Source organism: Abramis brama (genome assembly GCF_963993115.1).
Source record: "Abramis brama genome assembly, chromosome: 23".
NCBI classification, from domain to species: Eukaryota; Metazoa; Chordata; class Actinopteri; order Cypriniformes; family Leuciscidae; genus Abramis; species Abramis brama.
The window spans coordinates 23574618-23600749 of record NC_139985.1 but is presented as its reverse complement, the minus strand read 5'-3'; the positions used below and the strand labels follow the sequence as shown (position 1 = coordinate 23600749).

Here is a 26132-nt window from a genome sequence, read left to right as displayed (position 1 = left end):
CTAAAATGTTTGCTGAAATGTGAAGGATGTGCTCACTTTTGTGAGTATATACTGTATATACTCACAAAAGTGAGTACACCCCTCACATTTCAACAAACATTTAGTTAAACATATACACATTAACAGCAACCATATATATAGATATAAACAGATCTCAATCAGAACCAGTTCTCTGTTCCCATTCTGATATGTCAGTATGGGGTTTATGCATGCAGTTGTAGGGAAAAGTATGTGAACTCTTATGTCAATCGATTTCTACAGAAATTGGTCATTTGATCAGATCTTTAACTAAGCTGCAATAACAGACAAATACAGTCTGTTTAAAACAATAAAAAGTAAAAATACCATGAACAGTTGTACTTTTTCATGTCTTTATTGAATACATACTCAGTGACCCAAAACAAGTATATCACTAACATAAAGCTTCAATAGAAGAAAATAAACCTTGACTGAGATTCTGTAGCATGACCTCGAGAGAGATTCACATCAGAAATCACAAGAACTGTGTTTAACTGAAATCGTTTAGTGGAATATTGCAGAATTCCTATTAACTGTTGTGCAGTTCTGATCCGCATTTACAGGACATGTTTGGTTGAGGTTTACTGCCCCCAAAGAAGTAATTGTTTAACCCATTGTGTTCAACAAAGACATTAAAATTATTTTATTTTTTAGAATGATTTGTATAACAGACTGTATAACTTCAAATTAAATTTGACCAATGTCAAAGTAAAAATTAGACCAAATCAAATGTAAAATCAATTCCTGTATAATTCTGTGATATTGTATAGAAGTTATTCAAATAAATAATATGCAAAATATCTTGTACTTTTATCAAAAACAAAATTAAATAACTGAGAAATAATATATATATATATATATATATATATATATATCAGTTAAAATACAAAAGCTACAGATAAATGAACAGTGACAGCAATGTAGAGAAGTGTATAAATTTCCTCCAGTACCTTTGAGCTGGTCCAGTACATCAGTTCTGCCTGAAGAGGCAAGAGTTCCAGCTTCCTGCTCCAGTTTACTTTGCAGCTGCCTCAGAACCTCCTATTATAGCAAAATAAAAAATTACCAAATAAATACATAAATGAGCAGTCATTGTTTGCCTGTGGAGCCCAGTTTAGCGAAAACTATCATGTATATTTTAAAGTAAAAAGAGACACTTCTCTCATTTTGAGTAACTGGATGACCTCATCTTTATAATGCATGCATCAGCTCTGTTTGAGTAGAGAACAGACTGAGAGATTGAAAATCTTTGGCAAGGATTACGCATGTGGGCCACAGTAGAATCATGGGACATTGAATATGTAACACCTATAATCTCATGAAAGCAGTTGTTGAATCCGTTTCAATCAATGAATCAGCTGTATTTTTAAGATTGATAAAGGTTCACCCAAAGATGAAAATTCTGTCATCATTTACTTAATCTCATGACCTTCTTAAAGGGCCCAGATATACTTCTTTTTCATTCTTCGCTTGGGGTAAAATGAAGTTCGCAATACGTCACCAGCGATATACTGTTAGCGACCATCCAGATGCCGCCCACATTTCTAAAAGCGACGTTTAGATATTAGAGCACTTTTGAGCTGAATCGTAAACACCTCTGATTGGCCATTGTGTTCACACGCTCATCGGATATGTCTGTGATTGGCTACAATGATCAACGCTCCCGTCTGAACATGTTTACATTTACATGTTTTTGAAGCGCTGATCATTATAGCCAATCACAGACATATCCGATGAACACGTACAATGGGCAATCAGAGGTGTTTACGATTACGCTCAACAGTGCTCAAAACGTCACATTTTTAAAATTTCAGTACCGACTTGGTACCATGAGCGTGCGGTTTCGTAGCCTGGTAATACCAAACTCTGCTACTTCGCTTTACTTTGTAGACAGAGTCTGGCATGGCACAATTGAAAAGCGTTTTCTTTCTCGCGGGGGGGGGCGCTTGTCTGAAGTTTAAAATCATTGGTTACCCGTAAGCCAATCACATGACATTTGGTTATAGCGTGTGTTATGCGCATGCTCAGCCGCATCTAACTTCCACTGTAAACACATGTATGATGCGAAAACAAAACCATCGAGCGAAATACCGGAGTAAACATGGCTGTGAACGACTTTTGCAGATTATGTGAAGTAAATCTACGCATCCACGGTACAATCAGCATCTACGTCACGGCTCTCAGCCCACCCTCTGTTCGTTGATTGGCCCGGCCGTCCGAAGGCCGCTGGAAAACTGAAAGATAGGCTGCTATCTCAGACTGACTACAGAAGCAAAATGAAATTGAGCGGAAGTAGGAAGTCTGACGTAGTCAGGCTAGCGGTTTCGACGCTCATGCCATACATTCTTCTGTCTGCATGTGTTGTTGTGTTCTGTGTAGCATGCAGTGTTTATTTGGCCGCATGATTTCTTGTTGTCTTGTGCTGTGCAGCACGTGGCTCGTGTTTTTCATCAGCAGCATGCTTTCATGTTTTGTGTGGACATGCAATCGGAATCGGAATTTGGCCCGAACCCATAGTACTCCCCCAAACATGCAAAACGAACAACGGACAGCAGCCGGGCAACGATACGGACAACCCCCCAAAATATTGCGAAGTTCGAGGCTGATAGTGCGGGGAGATAACACTGCTGCGGCAATGGAGAAAATTAGCCACAGAAACAGAGCTCCTGCGGGAGCAGAAGAGCCATTACTGCTGCGGCAGTGGAGAAATAAGCCAAAGTAACAAAGCTCCTGCGCGAGCAGAGTAGACATCACTGCTGTGGCAGTGGAGAAATAAGCAACAGAAATAGATGTTGTTTGCTGCTATGGGAGCAGAGTAGACATCACTGCTGTGGCAGTGGAGAAATAAGCCAGAAAAACAGAGCTCCTGCTGGAACAGAGGAGACATCACTGCTGCGGCAGTGGAGAAATTTAGCCAGAGAAACAGAGCTCTTGCGGGAACAGAGGAGACATCACTACTGTGGCAGTGTAGAAATTTAGCCAGAGAAACAGAGCTCTTGCGGGAACAGAGGAGACATCACTGCTGCGGCAGTGGAGAAAATTAGCCGGAGAAACAGAGCTCTTGCAGGAACAGAGGAGACATCACTGCTGCAGCAGTGGAGAAAATTAGCCAGAGAAACAGAGCTCCTGCGGGAGCAGAGGAGACATCACTGCTGCGGCAGTGGAGAAACTTACCTAGAGAAATAGGGCTCCTGTGGGAGCTTAGGTGACATTAATGCTGTGGCAGTGGAGAATTTTTTTAAAGAAACTGAGCTCCAGCAGGAGCAGGGGTGTAACACTGCTGCAGCAGTGGAAAAAAATTAGCCAGAGAAACTGAGCTCCTGCGGGAGTAGAGGAGACATAACTGCTGCGGCAGTGGAGAAACTTACCTAGAGAAATTGAGCTCCTGCAGGAGCATCACTGCTGCAGTAGTGAAGGAAATTTTGCTAGAGAACTGAGCTCCTGTGGGAGCAGGGATATAACACTGCTGCGGCAGGTAAGGCAGGGTTAGCCAGAGAAACTGGACTCATGTGAGAGCAGAAGGGACTGCTGCAACAGTGGAGAAGGTTATTCAGAGGAACTGAGCTCCTGCAAGAGCAGGGAGATAACACTGCTGTGGCCGTGAAAGCAAGGTTAACCAGAGACGGAGCTCCTGCGGGAGCGGAGGAGACAACACTGCTGGGGGAGTGCAAGAACGGAGTGGGCTCCTGCTGGAGCAGTTGGGAAGACACTGCTGCGGCAGTGATGTAGAATGTTTTCACTATTTTAGTGAATTGATGTTAATTGAGGTGGATATGGTGAGCTTGTAGGTTTGATTGAGAGAAAAAGCTGGATCTGAAGAATTTATCTGGCGGGAGAAAGAAGTGTTACCTTGGGCTACGTCGCTAGTGGAGGCAGCCTTGCACTGGAGCTGCAGGCCACAGACAATGGGGAGGGTTATAAACGGCAGGATGAAATATTGGAAATTGGTTTCTCGAAGTGATAACACAGACTTACATGATGAGAAGCCTAAAACGCTTTATAACCTGTGTATATTCACCTCTGACACATCAATTTGATACTGTAATCGTTGTTTGATATACAGCAAAGTACAGTCTGATTTAGATGATCGTTTGTTCCTATATCTGTTCTTGATTTGGTTGGCACACGTGCATTCATTTTGTGAAGTTCAAAAGAGACTAAGCTTGCATTAAATTGTGCACGTGGAATTTATTCAATCGTGTTCGACAATCACAAAAGGATCATTAAACTTTTACCATGAAAACACACTGCTTGTATGATTTTTTAAAATCTTAAATCATACTTATCCCAACCTGGAAATTATTAAAACAAAAATTCCATACATTCTAACTGCTTGGGAAACCTCAACATAACAGTTTATTTTCATAATTTCTCTGTCTACGGGTCATTACATTACTTGCCGATTCTGTTCGTTCTAAACCAGATAAGGATGAAGTGAATTTGTATCTGATTACGTTTATTTGAGTGTATTAGTGAGAACGATTGCGTGTATGAATTTGTCCTACCAGTCTGTGCAGCAATAGTGAAGCTGTGGCTTTCTTTAAATTACTTCAAAATAGAGATACATCTATGCTATAACTTTCAGTTTCTAAGAGATTTTGTTGATAAATCATAGGACAGCGTTAACAATAAGTTCCTAATGATTTTGTATGCGACTGTTCGTGCGATCTAAACGTAATGTGCAAGCTACTTTTTGTACGTGTGTGTTAAAAGCCACAAGGAAGCAGCGCGTTAGTTAGAACAACAAATCACTTGTACAGAAAAGCGCGTATTCCCCCGATCACGATGCGTATCAAGATGGCATAAACTGTGTTTGTGATTTAGTGACTGAAGCGATGCGAAATTCAACCAGGGACAGAAAACGAGACGGGTTTGAGCTGTGCTCTCATGGAGTTGAGCAGGCGGGGATTGAGTGTGTGAGTGGGAAGAGGGCGGGCATTGTCCGAGACGCAAGCTTGGTGCTTGACAGGCCTTATTGTCCAATTCTCTATGGCAGGAATTATTGAATGGGCCGGATTAGAGAAATACACGGAAGGAGATTGCGGATGATTCCGCCTGCGGTGGCAAGGGTAGGCCTCGGCATCTCGGCTTGCTGGGACCCGTTTGCTTGGCCTGACGCCCGCGAGATAACACCAGAGGATTGCGGCAAAGATTCCTCAAGGATGAAAGATTCTTCATTGGACGGGAAGAGCTCGATTCGGACAAGTTAGGAAGGTAGGGTGGGGCCAAATGCTGAAAACTGTCGAGTAACATAGGTGAGTCGACTGTTGCTGCGTTCCAGTCCAAAATTGTCATGCCCTTCACTCGCTAACTTCCCTCCGTCTCGTTCATTCGGGTGTACGTCATTGCTTACGTTGCACGAGTGCCCACTACTGGCGGAAACTGCAATGGGCTGAACTGGAACGTCCTAAGCCCTTGATCACTTGGAATCAGCTATGGAGTTGATTTATTATTAAAAAAAAAAAAATCCTTTAAGAATTTGTTTAATGCAGCATCCAAATGTTTATGTGTGTTTGGGTTGTTTTAAATAAAATAAAAAATATAATTAATATATCATAGAGTTGTCTGTTGTGGTGGTGATTAGACGAGATATGTGGTGACGTCACAGTCGTACTGCATTGTGGGACATATAGGTACCTGAAGTGTACATTTGAAGTAGACTCGCTCCCTCGGTCAAGATCGAGGGAACGAGGGTCTGTCCATCTAAACTTCCCTCGTCCACTTCACGAAGTGGAACGCACTTCAAAATGGCGGCAGGGATTCCCCCGAGGGGAAGTGCTTAGGGAAGTTCGCAAGTGCGTGTCTAAAAGTGGACTGGAACGCAGCACTAGTATATAAATATAGGCCTCCACTCATTTTGCTGATTGGGTAGACATGTTGATTACTGATTGTTGACAGCTGGTTGGAATGACGTGATGATTGGAATGATGTGATGATTGGATAGATAATTTGAACATGTTCCTCTCAAACTTTGTTAATAAAACATAATTTATTGTCCTTGTGTTTGCAGTCCTGTGCCAGTTCCTGGCTGTTATTAACCTTTCGTGTCCTGCCCTGCCTGATGCTGTTTACCTTGTTCAGTCTTGCCTTGTCCAGCTGCCAGTCCTGTTTTCCCCCACAAGGTAGTTTTTGTATGTTTTGTTTTATTGTCAAATATAAGCCCATTTTCTCTGCATCTCTAGGCCCTTTCACACAGCGCGTTGATCCCAGGAAATTGCCGCAAAATTGCTAGAGTGCTTTCTGTGTGAACGCAAACACGTCCCGGGATTGATGCCGGGATCGATGCCGGGATGGGGACCTAGTAACATTGCCAGGATCAGTCCCGAAATGCGCCCTGTGTAAACAAAAGCCAGGACTAATGCCGTAAGGGGTGTGTCGTAGTGATGACGCACGTGCCATCGCACCGGCCTTTCTACAACCTATGCAACAGCATGTGGGTAACGAGCCACTCGGCAAACCCAGTGGCGCTACTGGAGAGTATGGACTCGTCTTCGTGTAGAAATGACGAAGAGGAGTTATCAGCAGAACTGACATCTGACAAGAGTTATCACATCCTGACGTCACATGTCTTTACGGGATCTTTACAGGATGTGTGTGAACGCACTCACAGATTCCGGAAAATCACTGGCAGTGTGAATGAACCAAAATCAAACGACAAATCCCGAGACACATTATCTGTGTATTTTCCGGAATCTCTGTGTGAAAGGGGCTTCTGAGTCCTCACCTCCTCCCTTCACCTAAACCTGACAATCTCAGGACACCTAAACCTGTCCATAATGGTTTAGTGTTCAGCAGAATAAATAAATAAATACAGTTCAAGTTTGGAATGGTATGTGAGAGAATAAATGATGACATAATTATCATTTTTGGTTGAACCCCTTAAGTCTCAAAGTTTTGATTCTTAAATTCCTCAAGCTATACATCCTATTAATATGCTTGGCAAACGTAAATAGTCTAATGACAAATAGACATGGCAAAATAATTGTATATTCTGATTATTGTTAATAATAAATGTACCATTTGTTTAACAATTAGCTGTTACTGCCATTTTATAAAAGTCAATAATGTATTATGACTTATGCATAATGGATTTATGCAACATGTTTTATATATATATAAACTATAGTTTTTTTTTTTTTTTTTTTGAAAGAAGTCTCTTATTCTCTCCAAAGCTGCATTCTTTGATGATAAGTAAAATACTGGTAAATAACAGTAATATTGTGAAATATTATTAAAATAACTGCTTTCTATTTTGATATATTTTAAAATGTAATTTATTTTTGGGATGTCTGAATTTTCATATTAGAAATCATACCAGCATTTATTTGAAATAATTTTTTTATGAAATTTCTTTCCTGTCACTTTTGATCAATTTAATGCATACTTTCTGAATAATTGTGTTAATTTCTTTAAAAAAAAAGAAAAATCTTCCTGACCCCAAACTTTTGAATGGTAGTGTAAATACGATGCACATTATATTTGTCTCCAAAGCAGCTAAACTGACAAAACAGGCATGAATCTGCAACATGTAACCTACACACAACCTCTTAAGAGTATTTCTTCATCTTATGAATTCCAATGCTATCTTCAGTGGATTTATGTGGTTTGTTGGTGTGATTTCATGCACAGAATCGATTAATATGATTATGATAGGAGGAAAAAGACACCCGTTTTACTGGAACTCGAAAGCTGAACCGACATCACTCTCATGTAACACATCAAACATTCTGCAATTTAAGACTCAGGGTCAATAATAAAATAAGCTCCATGGTCTAATGGTTGCTTTTTCTGCCCAACTGAGAGCTGTAATGGGCAACAGTGATTTAAAATGTTCTCAGACATCATTTAGCTCAGAGATGCTGGACATTCATCATTAGAATCTCCAGATATTTTGTGGAAAGTAGGTCATGAGTGATACAAATGCATGCAATAGAGACTCGCTCTCGCAAACAGATCTACAACACACTGCTCTACATGACCAACAGTATTATAAAACATCTTATACTTCATATAGAAAATAACAACGATCACAAATACTGAACAGACAATATTCCAAATGAATAAACTTGAGTTACAATTATTTTTTGAGGTTTAGACTCTTTTACAATGGGTTAAAAAAATTCAAATATCCGAAGTCCAAAAACGCCTCGGTTACGACTGTAACCTCGGTTCCCTGAAGAGGGAACGAGCGTTGCGTCGAGAATGACGCTATGGGGAACGTTTTGTGTGATGACGTCTTGAAGCACATGTAAAATCAGTTCAATGGTGTCCTGTAATGACACTCCTGATATAAGGGCCTTAGAGGCCGCCATACTCCTAGTAGAGTGCGACCGGACAGCCAAAGGAGAAGGCTGCCCAACCGCCTCATAAGCAAGTGAGATAGCCTCAACCACCCACTTGCTCATTCTTTGCTTAGACACTGGGCCTCCCTTGTTGGGGGACCCAAAGCATACAAACAATTGATCACTTTTACGCCACAGGGCAGCTCTGTGTACATAAGCTAACGCCCGAACTGGGCAAAGCAAATTATTAGCCTCCTGGTCCGTATTTTGAAAAGGAGGAGGACAGAAGGCCTGCAGAACAATAGGTCTAGCCACATTAGTGGGAACCTTGGGGATGTAACCCGGTCTAGGATGAAGAAAGGCTTTAACCATACCCGGAGCAAACTCCAAGCACGACGGAGCAACCGACAGCGCTTGGAGATCCCCTATTCTCTTGAGAGAAGAAATGGCGAGAAGGAACAGAGCTTTCAGAGTTAGGAATTTCTCAGGAACCTCCTCAATGGGCTCAAAGGGGGCCAGGGAAAGGCCTTGCAGCGCAATGGACAAATCCCAAGGTGGCACCCTAGAGCGAACTGCAGGCCTCAGCCTCCAAGTGCCACGAAGGAAACGAGATACCAGAGGGTCTTTCCCCACAGACATTCCACCCAAAGGAATGTGGTAAGCACCTATAGCCGCCACATAAACCTTTAAAGTGGACGGGGTCAGACCTGCAGTGAACCGGTCCTGCAGGAACTCCAGAACTGTACCAATTGGGCAGTTGACTGGATCCAACCGACGGTCACTACACCAAGAAGTGAATACTCTCCACTTCAGGGCATAAAGTTTCCTCGTGGAGGGAGCTCTGGACTGTAGAATGGTCTCAACAACCTCAGTTGAGAGACCTGACTCTATGAGCTGGGCCCCCTCAGAGGCCAAGCCCACAGGTTCCACAGTTCTGGCCGAGGGTGAAATATCGAGCCCTCCGCCTGGGACAGAAGGTCCCTCCTGACGGGTAGCTCCAGAGGAGGCCCGTCGAGGAGAGACACAAGATCGGGAAACCATACTCTGCCCGGCCAGCGCGGGGCTATAAGAAGCAGGCAAACCCGGTCCCTGCGAACTCTCTCCAGATCTCCCGGGAGCAGAGCAACTGGGGGAAAGGCGTACAGACGTAGCCTCGGCCACGTCTGTACCACAGCATCCAGTCCCAGAGGAGCTGGATGCATGAGGGAGAACCAAAGTGGACAGTGAGACGTCTCTCGAGACGCAAACAGATCCACTTGTGCTTGGCCAAACTCCCTCCATATCAGCTCCACCACCTCGGGGTGGAGCCTCCATTCCCCGGGCCTCGGCCCCTGTCTTGACAGAGTGTCTGCTCCTATATTCTGAACCCCGGGGATGTAGGCTGCCCTGAGTGACAGCAACTTCCCCTGGGACCACAAGAGGATATGGCGTGCTAGATTGGATAATGGGCGCGAAAGCAAACCCCCTTGGTGGTTGATATAGGCGACTACCGACGTGTTGTCCGTGTGTACTAACACATGGTGTCCCCTGAGATCTGTGATGAAGCTCCTCAGAGCCCGGAAGACAGCTAACATCTCTAGGCGATTGATATGCCAGGAACGATGATGGTCTTCCCACAGACCTTGAGATGAGCGACCCTCCAGGATCGCTCCCCAACCCGTGAGGGAAGCATCCGTCGTTAGCAGTTTGCGACGACAAGGAGCTCCCAACACTGGGCCCTGGGACAGGAACCAAGGTTTCTTCCACATAACCAAAGCACGTAGGCATCGCCGCGTGACCTTGATCGTGCGAAATGGGTTGCCCCTCGGGGAAAACCCCCTGGTCCTGAGCCACCACTGCAGGGGCCTCATGTGCAGTAGTCCAAAAGGTATCACGTTGGAAGCTGCTGCCATGAGACCCAACAGTCTCTGGAACTGTTTGACAGTGAGTAGCTGGCCTAGCTTTACACTTTTCACAGCTGCAAGGATGGACTCTATACGTGGCGGTGACAGGCGCGCCTGCATCGACACAGAATCCCAAACCACGCCTAAGAAAGTGGTCCTCTGTAGTGGAGAAAGCACACTCTTCTTGGCGTTCAACCGTAACCCCAACTCTTTCATGTGGGCGAGAACGACATCTCGATGTCGAACCGCCAACTGATGCGACTGAGCTAAAATCAACCAGTCGTCCATGTAGTTCATTATGCGAATGCCCTGGAGGCGCAGAGGCGCCAGAGCTGCATCCACGCATTTCGTGAAAGTGCGGGGTGATAAAGCTAGGCCGAATGGAAGAACACGATATTGGTATGCTTTGCCCCCGAAAGCAAACCTCAGGAACTTCCAGTGACATGGACGGATGGAAATGTGGAAATATGCGTCCTTGAGATCTATCGTGACAAACCAGTCCTCGGACCTGATCTGTGGCACGATCTGTCTCAATGTTAACATTTTGAACTTGAGCTGCATGACTGACTCGTTCAGCACTCGAAGATCTAAAATGGGACGCAATCCCCCGTCCTTCTTTGGAACTATGAAGTACCGGCTGTAAAACCCGGTTTCCCTGCTGGAGGGAGGTACATATTCTATGGCCCCTTTCTCTAACAGAGTGTTTACTTCCTGTTCTATAACCGGAACCTGCTCGGGGCCCACCAGTGTGGGCAGGACCCCCATAAACCGAGGTGGGCGTTTCTTGAATTGTATCTGATACCCTTTTTCTACGGTCTGCAGGACCCATCGAGAAACATTCGACAGTAGCTTCCACGCTGTCAAAGATTCTACTAGAGGTACCAGCCTCTCGAGACTGGTTCCTGGATTTTGTTGTTGTTGAGTAGTCGGTTCGTCGCCCTGTAACGGCGGACCGGCAGGGAACGACTGAACAGACTGCTCTAACACCCTCCTCAGAGTGGGCGGGCATCCCGAGGCCACTACGTTTCCGGGTGGTCCTTGAGATATGTGCTCGCCGGAGACCGCTGCGCCCTGTAACACCGGAGGCGGCAGGGTTGGCAGAACGGTCCCCTGAGGGCACCGTAAAAAGAGGTGTTAACCGCTCTGCTTCGGGGGGGACTACCCTCATTCGTCCTGAGCCCTCGGACATCAGGGCTTTTTCCCAGCAGCCTTCTTGGCGGTAATAACGGTCCGCAGATCCGTTTTACCCCTCGAAGACTGCTGGGTTTGAGAGCGCCCTCCGTGTCCCCGAGATTTTTGTGGGGGAGCACGGGAGGACACACTCTGTTTCTGAGTGGCACGATATTCAGCGCTCTTTTTAGAGGAGTGAGGCTGCTCCCGCTCAGCAGCCTCAAAGAAAGAACGGCGGGGGAGAAGTTTCTGAAGTGCAGCTGCCTGTTTAGAAGCTTCTTGTGACTTAGCTACAGCACTGTTAACAGCATCACCAAATAACCCAACAGTGGAAACCGGAGCATCTAAGAGAACATGTTTTTCTTTATCCTTTATGTCGCTTAGATTGAGCCACAGATGCCTCTCAGTGGCCACCAGGGCTGCCATAGACCGCCCGATTGACTTAGCGGTCTCCTTGGTGGCCCTGAGAGACAGGTCTGTGGCTCTGCGCAGTTCGGCTACCGTGTCAGGACCAATTCTCCCGCCCTCCTCTAAATCACCCAATAATTCGGCCTGATATGCCTGCATAAGGGACATCTATGCAGACACGCTGCAGCTTGACCAGCGGCTGCATACGATTTATGAACCAGGGCGGATGTAAACTTAACTGGCTTAGAGGGAAGTGTAGGAGCCTTCAGGGAAGATGCCGTTGCTGGAGAGAGATAGCTCGCAAGCGTCTCCTCCACCTTCGGCATCTCCCCATAACCATACTCTTTATATTTATAAATGGAAGAGTAGTGTGATGTCTGTGGTGTGTACACTCTGTATGACATAGGTTTCCCCCACGATCTCGACACCTCGGTGTGGAGATCGGGGAAAAACGGAAGGCTTCTGCGCTGAGGCTGTGCACGAGATGGCAGGAAGCGTTCGTCGAGCTTACTTTTCGAACGAACGTCCTGCCTATCCTCTGGCCACTCAATGGAAAGTCTCTCGACAGCTCTAGTTACAACATCGAGCAATTCCTCAAACGCATGAGACTGAGGTGGTGAATCCTCAGACTCAGCTTCAACACTAACAACGTCCAACTCCTCAGAGCTGGACAGTTGCAGTATTGGTGCCTCTATCGGGGGGGAAGAAACCGCAACGCGTGCTTCCACACCCTGATGAGAGGCACTGGATCTATCAGTAAGAGGCTGAGATAAGGCAGAGCCCGTCTCAACATCCACTGATAGATCCATTTGCGAACCCCAGGTCTGAGATCGACGCCGTGCCTCGGCAGCGGCGGGACCCGAGCCCTGGGGAACGCGATCCTGGTTAAATAAAGCCAGGCGGGATCTGAGCGTACGCATAGGGAGCGCGTCGCAATGCACACAGTCACCACCCTCGAGTGCTGACTGGGCATGCTCTTCACCCAAACAAACAACACAAAGAGTGTGAGTATCACCTCCCGTTAAATAACGCGGGCAGGGATGAACACACACTCTAAACTGCTGCTGCTTACTTGCCATAATTCTGAATATATATATATATAACAATATAGACAGACAACACCAAATAACGTGGACAGATTTCAACACAGAGCGCGACTGAAGACTCAGAAAGCTTTAGTTTTCTGTTTCAGGCCGGCTTTTATAGCTTCCTGGTATGTGACGTCACCCGCCTCTGACGTTCCGCCACACCATTGGACTGATTTTACATGTGCTTCAAGACGTCATCACGCAAAGCGTTCCCCATAGCGTCATTCTCGACGCAACGCGAGTTCCCTTGAAAGGGAACCACATGTATTGTCAACAAGAACCAACAAGAGACTGAACTAAACAGGGGGTATATTTATATATATATATATATATATAAATATATATATATATATATATATATATAGGACTAAACAAGTAAAATTAGATTTTTCTACCCCATTTTAATTAGCAAAAACAACAAATTTAGCCATTCTTAGGTTGGCTTTGAAAATAGTAACTACACTGAACAAAATTATAAACGCAACACATGTACACAAAAGGCCTAATTCTCTCAAATATTGTTTACAAATCTGTCTAAATCTGTGTTAGTGAGCACTTCTCCTTTGAAAACCCGAAAACCAGTCAGTATCTGGTGTGACCACCATTTGCCTCACGCAGTGCAACACATCTCCTTCGCATAGAGGTGATCAGGTTGTTGATTGTGGCCTGTGGAATGTTAGTCCACTCCTCTTCAATGGCTGTGCGAAGTTGCTGGATATTGGCAGGACCTGGAACACACTGTCGTATACGCTGATCCAGAGCATCCCAAACATGCTCAATGGGTGACATGTCCGTTGAGTATGCTGGCCATGCAAGAACTGGGATGTTTTCAGCTTCCAGGAATTGTGTACAGATCCTTGCAACATGGGGCATTGAATGTGAGCATTTCTGCAGTCAGGTCGAGACCCCGATGAGGATGATGAGCATGCAGATGAGCTTGCCTGAGACGGTTTCTGACAGTTTGTGTAGAAATTCTTTGGTTATGCAAACCGATTGTTGCTGCAGCTGTCCGGGTGGCTGGTCTAGGACGATCTTGGAGGTGAAGATGCTGGATGTGGAGGTCCTGGGCTGGTGTGGTTACATGTGGTCTGTGGCTGTGAGGCCAGTTGGATGTACTGCCTTTGGAGATGGCTTATGGTAGAGAAATGAACATTCAATTCACGGGCAACAGCTCTGGTGGAGATTCCTGCAGTCAGCATTCCAATTGCACACTCCCTCAAAACTTGCGACATTTGTAGCATTGTGCTGTGTGATAAAACTGCACATTTTAGAGTGGCCTTTTATTGTGGCCAGCCTAAGGCACACCTGTGCAATAATCATGCTGTCTAATCAGCATCTTGACATGCCACACCTGTGAGGTGGATGGGTTATCTTGGCAAAGGAGAAGTGCTCACTAATACAGATTTAGACAGATTTGTGAACAATATTTGAGAGAAATAGGCCTTTTGTGTACATAAAAAAAGTCTTAGATCTTTGAGTTCAACTCATGAAAAATGGGGGCAAAAGTGTTGCGTTTATAATTTTGTTCAGTGTATATAATAAGCCTATAATAAGCCTAGTTTGGCCAAGTAATAAAAGATAAGAGCAGTGCAGAGTTTATAACAAACCTGCTTGGAAACTTTTGAAAAATTGCTTAGTTATTATTTTGTTTGGTGCCACTGATGGTCCACACACACTGCACCATTATATGCATCATTCTCAAACATTACCCTGATGCTGTGTAACAGTTTCAGTTTTATGATCTGTAAATTCAGAAGCAGATCCAACATGTCTGGAATCAAAACTCAAGTATCGTGCCTGACTCAAGTTTACAGGCCATGCTCATAATTGGTCAGACCAAGCCCCCTTGTGGAGCCAAGGCTATCAGTTTAATAATTTAGTGATATTCTGAGCTTCACTCACCTTCATGTCAGAGGTTTCATTCTCCAGCTTGGACAGGTGGTGTGAGTTGTCCTGAAGCTCACGCCGCAGGTGAGAGTTCTCCTTGCGAAGATCCTCCACCTGCCGCACCAGCTGGTCATAGGAGGCCGTTGGGTATGACATCATCACTCGATTGAATCCCTGAGAAGGTCAGAGGGCAGGGGTCAAAGTTAATGCATTCATAATCATGTCTCTAAGTTCATTAAGAATTCAGTGCATACAGTTGGTTTGCAGTTAACCATACATTGCAGCATCCTTGGAGAACAATGTTGAAAAAGTAAGTCATACCTGCGTTTGTTTTTGGAACATTTACTGTTAGTGTTGGTTCTACAGTAGCTCTATAGTGGATATAATAGAAAAAGTCCCACATGTTGTAATAGTTTTAACGTTTGGTCAAATGCCCTTTATAAAGTGAGTAAAGACCTTACGTAAAGTTCTTAAAGTGACAAACTAACCTACCCTAAATCTACCTATTGCCTGATTGGCAAGTTTATAATTGAATATACCAGTTGGACATATTCTGTCCTTAAAAAGCCTGACTTTGACTTTCTGACTGAAACATTGCTTTTTAAGAAGATTTTCAAGCCATGAAAGGGTGTAGGATTTTCATTATATTGACTGCGGTACAGTACACTAAAAAACGTGAAACAGTTGTGTCATTTATTTAAAGTGGATTTTTTATATGGGTCTAATCATGGTTTTGTCTAAAAGCAAATAGCAATTTCCATAAGAAAAAAAAGAAACAATTTTGTTTAAATAGTATTTTCACAAGATAGCATTACTGACTACAGAAATTAATGTGGGTTCCCTTTTGAATGGGAACTCACACCACGTCCCCTAGAGGACACTTTGGGTAATGCCTCCGGCATGATGGTGTCTGAAGCACATGTGAAAACACGACAATGAACTTGACATTGGCCCGCGACAGCCTGTGACGTACTACTGGTGCGACCATGAGTATAAAAGGGGCACCCCTAGAACACGTCATCCCCTTCTTTGTCTTCAGGATAATGAAGAAACACTCTGTCAAGCGTTTCAGGATGCGTGTGCCTCCTTGTTAAAAATTCCTGAAATCTGAGGGCACACACGACTGTGAGTTCTTTGGCATGGGTAAGGAGCTTGCGTATTTAGTTCTTGAGGGAGCTGAATGTAAAGCTCCGTTAGCACAATCCTTCGCTTTGCAAATTCGCTTCCACAAATTCACGTTCAAATTCGACAGAAAATACTACACTGACATCCAGGAACTGCAGGAAAAGCAGTAGTTGCCGAGCATACTCTCCATCTGCTCCATCTAGTTCCTGGATGTCAACGTTGAATATTTTGGAAGTGAAATATGAAAGGTGAATATGGATTATTGAATTTTTAATAATGAAAATGTGTTTGAAATGTTTTTAATTGAAATATTCACAGCTTAAATATTCAACCATGTTGAATTTCAGCCCATAAAAATGCAAGCCCTAAAAACACAATGCATTAAAATGCAAGCATGGTTAATGCAATGCCTATTTTTTTCAAGTAGTGCAATTCAACAGGCTTTTTTGTTTCAAAAACATTTGCCATTATTTTACTTCCAAATGACATTTATAACATTGGATCTAGATTTTTTTTTTTTTTTTACAAATGGCTATTTTTTCTGAAGCAACACTGTCCAACAGTGATTCAAACAGTGATAAGTCACAGTGTATAGTGTAAGGCAGTGTAAGATAAAAGGTGTGCCATATGCTTTTAACCAGGAAGCTGTGTAAACGTCGAATGGAACATGAATTGTTCCACAAATCTAAATATAAATTTGAATTATACTGTATGTCCAACTTTATCCGCATACATACTGTATATTCACGTAGCAATTGTATACAGCAAATCTCAGCTGCTTGATTGCTTGTATCGTCTCAAAATATAAACTATATCACCCAGCTCTAACCTGCTTAATGCAACATGAAGATATTGAGATACTATAAACATTAACATCATGATTTTCTTAAAGCTGAAACTGTGTATTGTGAAAAGCACTATTCACATACATTTGACTTGACATTCATTTACATTCAACCTCAAAAAACAAATACTGAATTTTGTATACCATATTAGATTTGAAAAATGCAAACCCATGTCTGGAATATACAATGAAAGCAAAGTCTGCCTTTAAGCTTGTGGATGACCAAGTTCCAAAAAGCCATCTGTCTGTATGAGGAGAGCTTCCTTGCGGTTGATATGACAGGTTTTCTGTGTTAATTCTCTCTGTGACTGGTGCCAGCAGCTCCTCCTCCAACCCTTTTTGACCATCCCCCACTATAGACCAGATCAGGAACACATTAAACATTCTTGTTTCTCCCACTCTCTCTCCGTCCCTTGCTTTCGGTCTCTTTTTCTATGCTCCTGTCCCTCCAGTGATAATATACATACACATATCCTAAGCACTTCCACATTTTATGTTTTACTTCATGGTGTGAGGTCATGTTTGTAGCTTAGTTCAGATTTACAGTATGAAGAAAACAAATGCTTTGGGAAGGGGAGGCTTCAACCTCAAACATCTGAATCTATATACACATTAAAGTGGGGTCTACACTAATGTGATAATATAAACCTCAACCGGATACAGATAATACCACTATAAAATGGCCAGCTTAACACAGCTTATCTTAAAGTGCCCCTATTATGCTATTTTTAAGGCTCCTAATTTCGTTTTGGAGGTCTCCTACAACAGGTTTACATGCATCAAAGGTCAAAAAACAGTTTAATTTTCTCATAATATTGATCAGGCCTCGTCGGCCAGGGTTTTTTTGCCCACCGAATACCTTGTTCCAAAGTGGGCAAGCTCGAGCTTGAGGAGTGGTTACGAAGAAAGGGTCTTCTTCTTTCTCTGAGTCAAGAAAGGGCAGCGTCGTGGATGATTTCATATACCAGCTAACATCAGCATTAAAGACTTTTAGCTCAACTCACTTTCAGACAGCAGTGAATGTTTGAAATAACTTCTGTTTATGATCCGATGTGGATTCTGATTACCACATAATGCAGACATATTTATATGCAATGCAAAAGACTAGGCGCGCTAACCATTACCATAGTAAACATGGTAGCAATGACCGCTTGAAGAAATCAGATAAATCATATAGGCTATCACAATCATGTATTTATTTTATCTGTCAGTACATCTCGTCTCTTTATACTGGACTGAAAGACTTGTGAAGGAGACCAATGCCAGCCCCACTCCAAACCCAGAGCATAGCCAGACTTCAGCCAAGCCCCCCATGGACCAAGAGCCCCACCACAGACACAGAGGTAGAGTAGAGCCCGCTGTGATGGCAGCGCCAGAGCCATCGCCTGAGCCCAACATCACCCCGGAAGTCTGAACCCAATAGAAAGTTATATAACTCCACCTCGGCCCGTCGACCAGTCGGCTCCATCTTGGCTCCTTGCCCACTCTGCTTAACCTGGGACCGTCTTCCTTGTGGCTCTACCAGGCATCCTCTCCCTCTGGCTCTACTTTGGCTGAGCCTCGTCCCTCCACCCCTTTGGCTTCGTCAGGCTCTGCCTTCCTTTTGGCTCCACCTTGGTCCTCAGTCACACCAGCTCTTTGCGCCCACCTCCAGAGGGAACACCCTCCCTCCACTCTTGGACCTGTTTCCCTAGTTAGTTTCCATGGTTACTGATTATTTTACACACCTGTTTCAGTTTCTGTTGATTAGCTACCCTGTGTATTTATAGTCCTCAGTTCTCACAGTTCTTGGTTCGATGTCGTCTATATTTTCCGTGGTTGTACATTCCTGTATTTCTTGTTTTCTCCTGCGTGTTCTGTGTTGGATTTCTTAAAGACTTTTTGTTTGATACTCTCCCGTGTTGTTGGATTTATGCAACCACCCATGACAAACACAACTAAAGACACTCAAACACAGCTTAAAGGACACTAGTATAGCTCAACACATTTTAACACACCCTATACAGCTTAACACAACTTAATACATGCCAATACAAGTGTAACATAGAAACATCACATAACATATCCACAAACTACTGAATTATTTTTATCTATCTTATTTTTAACATAAGCATCAGCACAGTCATTTTTAACATGAATGTGCGAGGCTTCTGGTGTCAGCCACAAGCAGTTATTTAAGCTGTTTAAAAACAGCCGGTTTCACTTGAAATTGCAAACTGGTATTTATTAACTTGTTATTTTTATTTATTATCATAATCATAAACATACTGGTTTGAAGCGCAAATAGTTTAGCAACACAGATATGAAATACCAAGGCATTCACTTCAATCACAACTATCCTCTAATTGTCTAAATTAAGTCTCTGTAATTCTGCTCTAATAGCCCTCCATTAGTCAAATAAAGATTTACTCACAAACTGCTGCGTTCTCCAGACCGAACAGATCCCAGTTCCAGCCAGTGTTAAACTACATTAACAGAGCTGGCCAGACCCCAGGACACTCAATCAGACCTCTCTGGAGAACCACATGCCTTTGTACGGTTGGGTGAGGTCCATCTAAGGACAGGTTGGATTATGTAAAGATCATGCACAGCCCCAAAATCAATCAATTAAAATTTAGACTTACAGATCAATAGAGAAAACCAATATACCGGGAACACAATGGCCAGAGCAGTGGTTGAATTCGACACAATTGCTTTTAGATTATGAGGACACAGTGAACACAGTATCTGTCTGTAATTTCAGCAGGGTTTGGACAAATGAATTATTCTGGACAGCACAGGAGACCCTAAATCAAAAGTGTGTGATTGGTAAGATATAAAAAAAAGGGGGGGGGGGGGGGGGGGAGGGGGGGGGGGGGGCAATAATGGAGAGATGTTTGATGATGAAGCATGTGTGACCGTCCACAGGGATTTAAGCACAGCTGGTTCATCTTTTTCATTTAGTCTTGTTCCAGATCAAATAGGCTGAATGCACAACCAATTGGGCACCATGCAGAGACATTAGATGTTTCTGTATTTTAATTGGCTCCTGGAGGTGTTTCAATAACTGTTAAATTAATGATGCCAGGAGAGAAAATGGCGATTCCTCGTGTAAAAAAAAAGAAAATCTTTTATGCTTTCTGTGCTCTGCTGTATATGCTGCAGTGGATGCTGGGTAATCTGCTCGAAGATCTATCCCTTGAGGAAAATAACTGAAAGAGTGTTAGTGAGCTGCCAATGCGGAGCAGCAGTTCTCGACAGTTGCCATGGTAACACCCTATCCCTGATCTCTTTAGAAGGGAATGCTCTAAAAATCACAGCATCTGATTCTGCATTGTGACTAGACATAAAGTGTTACCCAAACATACAGTTTGTCTCACTGTATGCTGTGATCCTCAGATCTACATCTGTAGAGTACACCTCCCCTGGGCGACATGGGAAAGGCATAGAGGACAAATACACAGGCTGTTTTTTATTTTTATTTTTGAGGGCCTGAAATAGTCTGATGGTGCAGCTTTTGTTTAGAACAACCAGAACAAACAGAAGACATTAGACAGATATAAGGGAGCTGTTGTACTTTTTAAACAGTATATATTTAATGACACAAGGCCATAGGAAATTATCTTTTGAATTAGAAAAAAGAAAAAAGAAAAGAAAATGTGTGAGTGGCTTACACATGCGGCTATGACTGTGTCCTAAAGTCCTCCCCCTAACTGTGATATAACAAGAACCTGAGGCTCTTCAGTCATGAACACACAAAAGCAGGCAAACACATTAACAGCACAAATGATGGGAAGGTCAGCAAACAGCCTCACTGAAAAAGTAATTTATCAATATACTATAATAATATAATATAATATAATAATATAATATAATATAATATAATATAATATAATATAATATAATATAATATAATATAATATAATGTAATGTAATATAATATAATATAATATAATATAATATAATATAATATAATATAAGACTGTTCAGTCTTTCAGTATCAAGATGGTGCTAGTCTCTTAGATTCTTTGCATTTGCTAGTCAAGTGATGGATGCACAATATGTTTTTTTGTTGTTGTTGTTGTTCTCACTGAATATGACTATACCACATGATACCAAAAGACATGTCAAATGCATTTATGTACACCTAAAACATAACAAGCAAACTCAAGGAATCTATATTATATTATATTATATTATATTATATTATATTATATTATATTATAAAGACAGACCAGAGATAAGCTAATTAGATAAAGCAATTTAACATATTATGTATAAAACTCCATTATAATCTAGTGGTCTGATTATTTCTTTCATTTAAGAAAGTAAGTAATATTGGAACCAAACATGCGTTGAGCAGAGGGTTTCTGATACGATGGACAAAAGTAGGGCACAAGCAGTGGGAATGAGAACAAAGAAGATGGAGGATGCTTACACTCCTCCCCCCTCCCTGACCACATCTCACAACAACCATTCACTTCTAGACGTCTGGTTACCAAGGAAACAGCACCTGCAAAGGAAGGCACCATGCCTGAGAATACCATATCTGATCCAGCAGGTCATATATTTGTTAAGAGACAACGTTATACCGACTGTAATGCTGTACTGTGGACAGTTTGTATAAAATGGTGGCTGGAAATTCAGGCAATTCACCCATCTTCCATAAGGGGGATAGTCAGTAATTTCATTGAGTGTATAATTTTGGAATATTCCAAAACAAATACCCCTTTTCCAACCAGTAAACTGAACTGTGTGGACTGATTTAAAATTTTAATGAAGGTATTTCTTTTAAAGCTGATCCTATGTTAGCGTCCTCTGCATGAGCGCTGGAGTCTCCATGCCAAAGACCCCTCAATAAACAGTGTGTTTATAAAATAAGGTAATTTAATTATTCAGATGACCATGGGTCTAGTAATATTAATGACTCATCACAGTGTAATCTAATGGTAAGCAAATTTTTGCAGGACAGGAGGGGTGCCAAAAGAAATATGCAACCATAAAAAAAATTTTAACAAAAAAACAAACAATACACTGCTGCAACCTTCATCATATGCTCCATATAATTAATTCCAAACATCCCCAAAGACTAGAAAATTGCATTGGATCTCGGACGGATGAATATTGTATTATGATCAGGGTTGAGTGAAACAAAAAAAAGCACAGACAAGTTTCTCTTGATATTCTAAGCTGAAGTTCTCGCACGTCTTTCAACAGAAATGTATTATATCTCATGGGATATATCAATCTATGGTGATCACAACATAACTAAACTTTCCTTGAAATCAGCTTTGACATTATACTTAACATATATGCTGAGGAAGAACAAATATTACACATCAGACCTTCTATTTATAAACAACAGAAATTAAATAAGCTTTCCAGCTGTTGGACCACACCACCAAAAAAACAACAAAAAAAGGTCTCAGATTACAACTGTAACCATGGTTCCCTGAGTAGGGGAACGAAACATTGCATCTTGGATTGACGCTATGGGGAACATCATCAGCGTGATGGTATGAAGCAACAATTTTATTGGTATTTTATTAATGAGTATAAGAGCAACGTATGTCATCAACTTCTTTGTCTGAAGACGACTGTGCAGGCAGGAATGAGGCATGCAACAAGATGCAGTGTTTCGTTCCCTTTTTCAGAGAACCATGTTTACAGTCATAACCTGAGATGTTCCCTTTTGAAGTAGAACTCTACACTGCATCGTGGATTGACGCTATGGGGAACAAATACCCACTCTGCCATGCTGAGGGAATGCTTGCCTCATTAGCTGTGCCTATGCACAAACATAATGGGCATGGCATAAACTAACTCTACAGACGTACTTAGCCAGATGCATCAATTATTCAGGGTGCCTTCCCTCAGGTCTTGTTATTCCAGCGTCTCGCCTCCTTTGTGATCCACTTCTCAGAGGAGGAGCACAAGTGGCCATGATCTCCCTCTGCCCTGCTTCCAGTCATTATACTGTGACAGACCTGAACCCCCAGAGATTTTGGGCGCAAATTTGGATCTGCGCAGGATGTACTTCCAAAATGCCGCTGACTGTGCCCTTGCATCTCTTTCCAACCACCATCTAAAAAGAGGATGATTCACTCTGTGAAAGATAGCCCACAAGCGTATCTACAGGAGGAAGCATTCACAAATATCCTCGCTCGTGCAATCCCCCAACATTCGAATAACTTAGAATATTGGAAAGGATAGATGTGAGCTGAATATAGTTTCCTCCACGACTTCTCCACCTCTACGTTGAGGTCAGGAAGAAACTGAAGGCTCTTAGAAGAAGTGTGATTATGGCCTGCCAGGAATCACTCGTCTAATTTGCCATAAGCAACCTCTTGTCTATCACGCCCCTACATCAGATCCAATCTAGTAGTGGCGCGGGCCATAAATTCCAACACAGAATATGCGGGGCTGGCAGGGCATTTGCCTCTTTTTGTCTGGATGGTGCCAGCAGCATGCTATCTACTGTAGAGACAGCACATTCCGATCCAACAGCTTGCTTGAACCGGTTACTAAAGAACATCAAAGAGCCATACCTTTTTTGAATTCTTCAGCTAGCTCGATCAGCGATTCTCACGACTCCAACCTCAAGTGTCAAGTGTGAATGGTGCTTCCTCATCACAAATTACTCACAATGGTCACATTCAGAACTCTCAAGAACTGAACGTGCATACTCCTCACCCAAAAACCAAATGCACAAATCATGTGTCCTCAAGTGTCAAAAAACTGGGACACAGAGGCACACACTTCCTGAAACGCTTGTCTGAGTTTTCCATACTAAATCTTCATGCTTCAGACACCTTCAATCCAAGATGCAGTGTTGAGTATGTATATATATATTAAAATGTCAAAACTGAACTGGCCTATATTTTGTTTTAAAGATTAACTATCATTGCCATTCGAAACATTTTAAGGCGCCCCTGAGCAAACAACCTCTACAGTTAGTTCGTGAAGCACCACCATCTTGTGTCTGAATAGCCAGCAAGGTTTTACTACTCAGGAATAACATCTCATAATGGGTGCCAGTTTCTATTATCCTCACATAACATTGCATAACAAGTTCATAGACAAGATAGTCTTGCAATGTCACATATTATTACAGGTCAACCTGGAAATCTTGGTCAGCGGCAGCATTCAGCTAATAATATTTTAGAATAATGATGGTGTCCATATAATATACAATATATTCATGCTAAATAGCTATGCTCATTTTCTATCTCTTAGTGGTCTCTATAAAATTCTCTTTAAAATAAGGGTTAAATCAATATCATGTCCATGTGTTTATTACACCAGGGCAATGTACAGTCAGTTGGTCATTATAAAAATAAACTAATTTAGGTTGATGAAATTCCTGATCACCCTGTCTCTACTAATAACCAACGATTTTATTATAAATAGTTTTCCTTAGCTCTGATGTTCATTGAGCCAAGTCTAATTCAGAGTCTGGTTTAGGATGAAAACCAGTTTGCGAAAAAGACTACTCACAATAATACAAATCTAATAAAATAAATCGTCACATTTTCTTTGTGCTCATGCAAAATTCAAGGTGATGGAGGCTGAAACACATTTACACAAGATCCTTTCCTTACTTATATGGGCATTGAAAGGCTTCAAATGACTGATAAGAAGCTTATATAATAACTTGAACAAGAAAATGACCCTCGGATTTGTGAATTTTAAAACGCATGACTCGGGTAGAGCAGATATCTTTGATGTTTTATTGTTGACCTTGGTCGTGATATTTTAGCTACAATAGCCTATCAGACAGAGAAAATCTTTGTTAGTTTTTAGATCCCTTAATTACGTATATTTTATCAGGCAGTCCAATTTAATCATATTTAGGCATTAAATCGTAAGATTCGTGGGAAAACGCTTCTGGTGAGCAGTCCTCTCTGGCGCCCTCATAAATATTCTCATCAGGACCTCACCACACGTCTCACGGACACACATTTCAACGTTGGATTTAACGCACAAATACCAGCAAACATGCATGTGCTATGATCCATCTGTCATCCATGATTTAACATATACGCTAATAGATTTCATTTGTTTAAATCTTACCTCATGTTCAGCAGCGTTGGTGGCGTTTTTTGGGCGTGGAGGCGCTGCTGTCTTTCTCTGTGGGGATGATGATGCCCTGCATTCAGTGATGCTGCGCGCTCTGATGTCACGCCTCTCTCTCTCTCTCTCTCTCTCTCTCTCTCTCCCACACACACATACGCATTTCTCCAATTTTTTTTTTTTTTACATTTAATTTTTTTTTATTTTTATCTCGAATGTAAATATTGGCAGGAAAATATGTCAAAATCTATATTTGTCTATATATATATCATCCGTAAACAAGTGAACACAATGGTTTTCTATTTTAATATACTTTAAAACATAATTTATAAAGCTGAATTTTCATCAGCCATTACTCCAGTCTTCAGTGTCACATGGTCTTTCAGTAATCATTCTAATATATATATATATATGAAATCTGTGATACTTTTTCAAGATTTGTTGATGAAAAAAAAGTTTAAAAGAATTTTAGCATTTATTCAAAATGTAAATCTTTTCTAACAATATAAATCTTTATTTAACACATTATTTCTGAATAAAAGTATTCATTTCTTTCAAAAAAGAAAGAAAGAAATTACTGACTCCAAACTTTTGAACATTTTTTTATTCATCAAAGAATCCTGAAAAAAGTACCACAGGTTATAAAAAAATATTAAGCAGCACAACTTTTTCCAACATTGATAATAAATCAGCATATTAGAATGATTTCTAAAAATTATTTTCATGTGACACTGAAGACTGGAGTAATGGCTGATGAAAATTCAGCTTTGCATCACATAAAATAAATAATATTTTAAAGTGTATTCAAATAGAAAAAACAATATTTTAAACTATAACAATATTTCACAATATTACAGTTTTTTCTGTATTTTTCATAAAATAAAATTCAGGCTTGATGAGCATATTAGACTTCTTTCAAAAACATTAATGTTTCCAAACTTTTGACCGGCACATATATAAATATAACTACACACCTAAACAAAGGTTTTGTAGGATGGCATGTACTTTTACTATTCTCTTGGACTATGGCGAGCCTTGGAATACAAAAAGTTGTAGGCCTAGCCTACATCACTAAGACTATATGGGAAAGTTGTCAACGGTTGTTTAAAACAACAAAATAACACATTTATAGTGGTTAATGTGAAACGTCTCTAATATGTGTAAAGTGCAGCACTCTCTTTAAAAAAAATGCTGTCACTATCTCACAGGTAACATGGCTAATATATTAACCCTTGTGTGGTGTTCATATTTTTGTTACTCAGCCAGTGTTCGTGGGTCTGGTGGACCCGCTGCATTTTTGGGTTTTTAATTCAACACAATCAAAAATGTTATGTTAAAATACTCAACAGATGTTTACTTCATCCCAATTACAAGC

The 26132-nt window shown here is 41.8% G+C and overlaps 1 protein-coding gene across 3 annotated transcripts in view; it reads right to left on the bottom strand.

The window, feature by feature from the left end:
* apc2 (APC regulator of WNT signaling pathway 2) overlaps positions 1 to 24859 on the bottom strand; it is a 43660-nt gene extending 18801 nt beyond the window's left edge. Inside the window, exons 1-3 of one of the 3 annotated variants that reach the window (XM_084101012.1) lie at positions 24758 to 24859; positions 14752 to 14910; positions 969 to 1059 (exon numbers count right to left, since the gene is read on the bottom strand). In XM_084101012.1, coding sequence (XP_083957138.1) covers positions 969 to 1059; positions 14752 to 14895 — 235 coding nt within the window. In that variant the 5' untranslated portion in view covers positions 14896 to 14910; positions 24758 to 24859. Of the gene's footprint in view, positions 1 to 968; positions 1060 to 14751; positions 14911 to 15013; positions 15105 to 19118; positions 19213 to 24757 lie in introns of those variants that run through there. The other 2 variants (XM_084101013.1, XM_084101011.1) reach the window with 2 other exon arrangements.
* Between the last annotated feature and the right edge of the window lie 1273 nt (positions 24860 to 26132).